Below are 5000 nucleotides of genomic sequence, written 5' to 3'. Positions count from 1 at the left end.
ACCACCATAGGATTGATGACTTGACCTGTGAACTTTTGACACTAATCAGGAGGCAGTGGAATATGGAGGGGAGCTTTGTTCAAAAGCCTGGACACACACACACACTCAACCAGACACACACACACACTCAACCAGACAACCAGACACACACACACACACACACTCAACCAGACACACACACACACTCAACCAGACACACACACACTCAACCAGACACACACACACACACTCAACCAGACACACACACACACACACACTCAACCAGACACACACACACACACACACACACACACTCAACCAGACACACACACACTCAACCAGACACACACACACACACACTCAACCAGACACACACACACTCAACCAGACACACACACACACACACTCAACCAGACACACACACACACACACACACGCTCAACCAGACACACACACACACACACACACTCAACCAGACACACACACACACACACTCAACCAGACACACACACACACTCAACCAAACACACACACACACACTGACTCAAGGTCAGCTTCTGTGGGGCTATGTCAACAAGTTTCCATTTTGAGCCAACAAGCCCCTCATGTTAGCATAGATGGATAAATAGTCATCCTGAGCAGTCGATGACCAAAACCGCCTGGCGACAGGTGTCTGATTCTGGGTTTGCTGATTGAATTAGTGATGGATGTTCTGGTGTCGGTGTATGGCATGCTCACCATATGCATATTCCATAGCCTTGAATCAGTGTAGTGCTTCACCGATCATCTCACCAATCACAATATGTGCAAAGACATTTCCCCAATGTCTCCAGGTAAGTGAGTGTTTTGTGATTTTTGTGTTGATTTGCTGCACATCTGCAACATGGGGACAGGCAAGGCTAATACGTTGTTACTGGAAAAGACTCTGAATTATTATATACTGTCTTGACATTAAAGAAAGGGAAGGCAAATAATGTACAAGGTACCACTGAAAGAATTTGTACTTTTGTAGTATTTTTATGTTACGATACTATATAGATAGTAATACATGGTATTGTATAATGATAGTTCTGTTGTAATAGACAGCCAATGTATATTACAATACTATCAAAGACTCAGTTGTTCATTAGTTTTTCTACCCTTCACTGACATTGTGGAATTGTAGAGGCCTGGTGAGTGTGAGCTGTGCGAGACATGGAGTGTCTGTAGAACAGACCTGGTGATCTGGAAATAGACCTTTTCATTTCCACCCGGAGCCAAAGAATCAGAAACGGCTTTTATTACCTCGGCGTTGTTGTGGTTGGGAAGAATCATACTGTTGAACAGGAGAAGTGGACCTTTTTATATTACACACACTGGATACTTGAACGGGGGAGGGACGGATAAAAAGTTGATGTTGAAGACATGAAAGTAGAGAGGGAGAGGTGGATGAGGCACTTGTTAAGAGCTGAGTCATGTCAGGAGTGTTTGGTATGGAAATAATTATGGCAACAATGGAGGAATGAGCCCGTACAGGAAAGACCCCCACTCACATTAAGGAGGTGTGTGCGTGAGAGTGTGTGCGTGCATTTGTGTGAGCGTATGTGTAAGCAACTGTGTGATAAACAGCTGTGTAGCATGCGGTGTGTTTATATTCCTCTGGAGAGGAGCAGTCATACCATCTGATCCACTCTGCCCTCCTGGTGTTGTTATAAGCAGTCATACCATCTGATCCACTCTGCCCTCCTGGTGTTATAAGCAGTCATACCATCTGATCCACTCTGCCCTCCTGGTGTTATAAGCAGTCATACCATCTGATCCACTCTGCCCTCCTGGTGTTATAAGCAGTCATACCATCTGATTCAAACTCTCATCTACCATGGGTCTTAAAGTGATGGTTCACTTCAAATTGCTATCGATAAAATACAATTGTGTTTGTTGTCCGTAGCTTATGCCTGCCCATACCATAACCCCACCGCCACCATGGGGCACTCTGTTCACAACATTGATGTAAGCAAAACGCTCGCCCACACAATGCCATACACGTGGTCTGCGGTTATGAGGCCGATTGGACATACTGCCGAATTCTCTAAAGCGATGTTGGAGGCGGCTTATGGTAGAGAAATTAACATTCAATTTTATGGCAACAGTTCTGATGGACATTCCTGCAGTCAGCATGCCAATTGCACGCTCCCTCAAAACATGAGACATCTGTGGCATTGTGTTGTGACAAAACTGCACATTTTAGAGTGGCCTTTTATTGTCCGCAGCACAAGGTGCACCTGTGTAATGATCATGCTGTTTAATCAGCTTCTTGATATGCCACACCTGTCAGGTGGATGGATTATCTTGGCAAAGGAGAAATGCTCACTAACAGATGTGAACACATTTTTGCACAAAATTCGAGCGACAGAAGCCTTTTGTGCGTATTGAAAATGTCTGGGTATCTTTTATTTCAGCTCATGAAACATTACATTTACATTACATTTTAGTCATTTAGCAGACGCTCTTATCCAGAGCGACTTACAGTTAGTGAGTGCATACATTTTCATACTGGGGCCAACACTTTACATGTTGCATTTATATTTTTGTTCAGTGTACTTCCCCATTTTTATTTTAATGCTAACATGGTGGCAGAACTTGTGGATACAATTTTTTTTCTTCTGCTAGCATTGCGCTAACGCTAGTTAGCATTGTATCACAAAACTACCTCTAACTTCCTTCATATTGGACACAGAGATATAAAAATGGTATCCCCTAGTTCATCTGACTCTGGGGAAGTAAAGGGCCTCATTGCCAAAATCCCAAAGTATCCCTTTAATATGCTGCAATCATAACTCTTCTCTCTGCTGGCCAATGGACAAACAAATAAATAAATGATACAGCTTCTTTTGAGCACTTACTCCAACATACCCGATAAAGACACTTACCCCAACAGACCCTATACAGACACTTACCCCAACAGACCCTATAAATACACTTACCCCAACATACCCTATAAAGACACTTACCCCAACATACCCTATAAAGACACTTACCCCAACAGACCCTATAAAGACACTTACCCCAACATACCCAATAGACACTTACCCCAACATACCCTATAAAGACACTTACCCCAACAGACCCTATAAAGGCGGTCATAAATTGCTACTCTTCTTATTTCCTTTGCCAGCAGGCCACATTTCCACAGAAAGCATAGCAGAAAAAGCCCCTGAATTTTCCACTGCATGAGCAGAACATGCATATGTTATCGTTCACCAGGCCCCTAAAATCTGACCAGAAATGTGTCTCTCTTGTCTCTGGTTTGTTAGACCGAACTTCCTAATGACATGCTCTTATAAGTCACTCGGCCTCTCTGTGTGTCATGCCACTGAGCTGTCTTAGGAGAAGCCTGTCACTACAAGTCATCTTCAGTTCTTGGGTGGACATTTTCTCTAAGTTAGTTAGTCACTGATACAGCATGTAGTGTTGTTGATGGCACAGCACTGGCTAGTACAGCACATACTGTATCCGCTCAGCTGAGCACACTGGGCTGACTTACTGTTTGGCAGTCGCACTGATTTTGTGCTACAGTTGCAGTGTTGTTTGAGCCAAAATGGCTATCCTTTAGTAGGCCATGATGTGGTAAGGCCAAAATGGCTGCCAAATGGACACTGATAACACCTGGTTTCCTGTCGTTGGCCCGTGCAGGACTGCTTCACAGTGGAAGGGGAGGACCTGAAGCACGACTTTGAGAGACTGCAGCTGGCCATGGAGATGGTGGGATTCCTGCCTGCCACGCGCAAACAGTGAGTACACAAGCGCAAGCACACACACAAACTCACCGCTCATACACACACTGACACATTGACATACACTGAAATTACAAACACAGGCCAAGGAATCATAGTCACAGGTCAATTACCCTGATACACTGTCCAAAAGCTCTAACCAGTTTCTGTATTGAAACGAGCCATGTTTCTGTGTTGAAATGAGCCATGTTTCTGTGTTGAAACGAGCCATGTTGCCGTGTTGAAACGAGCCACGTTGCCGTGTTGAAACGAGCCACGTTGCCGTGTTGAAACGAGCCACGTTTCTGTCCCGCAGGATCTTTTCTCTGTTGTCGGCCATTCTTCACCTGGGGAACATCCGCTATAAGAAGAAGACGTACCGAGATGACTCCATTGACATCTGCAATCCAGAAGTCCTACCTACTGTCTCAGAACTGTTAGAGGTAAGCATGTTACTGTCTCAGAACTGTTAGAGGTAAGCATGTTACTGTCTCAGAACTGTTAGAGGTAAGCATGTTACTGTCTCAGAACTGTTAGAGGTAAGCATGTTACTGTCTCAGAACTGTTAGAGGTAAGCATGTTACTGTCTCAGAACTGTTAGAGGTAAGCATGTTACTGTCTCAGAACTGTTAGAGGTAAGCATGTTACTGTCTCAGAACTGTTAGAGGTAAGCATGTTACTGTCTCAGAACTGTTAGAGGTAAGCATGTTACTGTCTCAGAACTGTTAGAGGTAAGCATGTTACTGTTGAAATGATTCCTTATTACATTTACATTTGACATGTTAGTCATTCGGCAGACGCTTTTATCCAGAGCGACTTACAGTTCATCTTAAGATAGCGAGCTGAGACAACCACATATCCCAGCTATAGTGAAGGACGTTTCTTCTCAGGAAAGGAGCTAATCAACAAAGCCGGTGCGAGTAAGAAAACACACGTGCAAGTTTAAGTTCAGGAAAGGTTTTCTATTTTATAGTTTTATAATGGATACAACAGAAGGTGATGGAATGAGACGTACAGTCAGAAATAAGACCTATGGGGATGGCGGGGTGTGGAAATCTATTCCTCAACTGTGTTCCCATCCACACAGGCACTTTGTTACTCAATGTCAGAATGTTTTCAGATGCATTTGCAGTGACGTACTGTGCAAGGCTTTTCAGTACCAAGCCACTCGGTGGAAAATGCAATTCCTCGGTCAGGAATTTGGTTTGCATGCAGCATATAATTACATCATTTCCAATTCTGTCATCCGTCTACAAATATTCTGTAGGC

The 5000-nt window shown here is 43.8% G+C and overlaps 1 protein-coding gene across 1 annotated transcript in view; it reads left to right on the top strand.

Annotated features, from left to right (window-relative positions):
- Positions 1-5000, top strand: part of LOC311111304 (unconventional myosin-IXAa-like) — a gene marked incomplete at its 5' end in the record, with an annotated part of 137330 nt that overhangs the window by 69515 nt on the left and 62815 nt on the right. The window contains 2 exons of the mRNA XM_084154026.1: positions 3652-3749; positions 4048-4174. Of these exons, the coding sequence (XP_084010152.1) occupies positions 3652-3749; positions 4048-4174 (225 nt within the window). The remainder of the gene's footprint in view (positions 1-3651; positions 3750-4047; positions 4175-5000) is intronic.

Source organism: Coregonus lavaretus (assembly GCF_964263955.1).
Source record: "Coregonus lavaretus genome assembly, chromosome: 37".
In the NCBI taxonomy this organism is placed as follows: domain Eukaryota; kingdom Metazoa; phylum Chordata; class Actinopteri; order Salmoniformes; family Salmonidae; genus Coregonus; species Coregonus lavaretus.
Note: the sequence above shows the minus strand (reverse complement) of the source record. Positions and strands in the feature narration are given on the sequence as shown.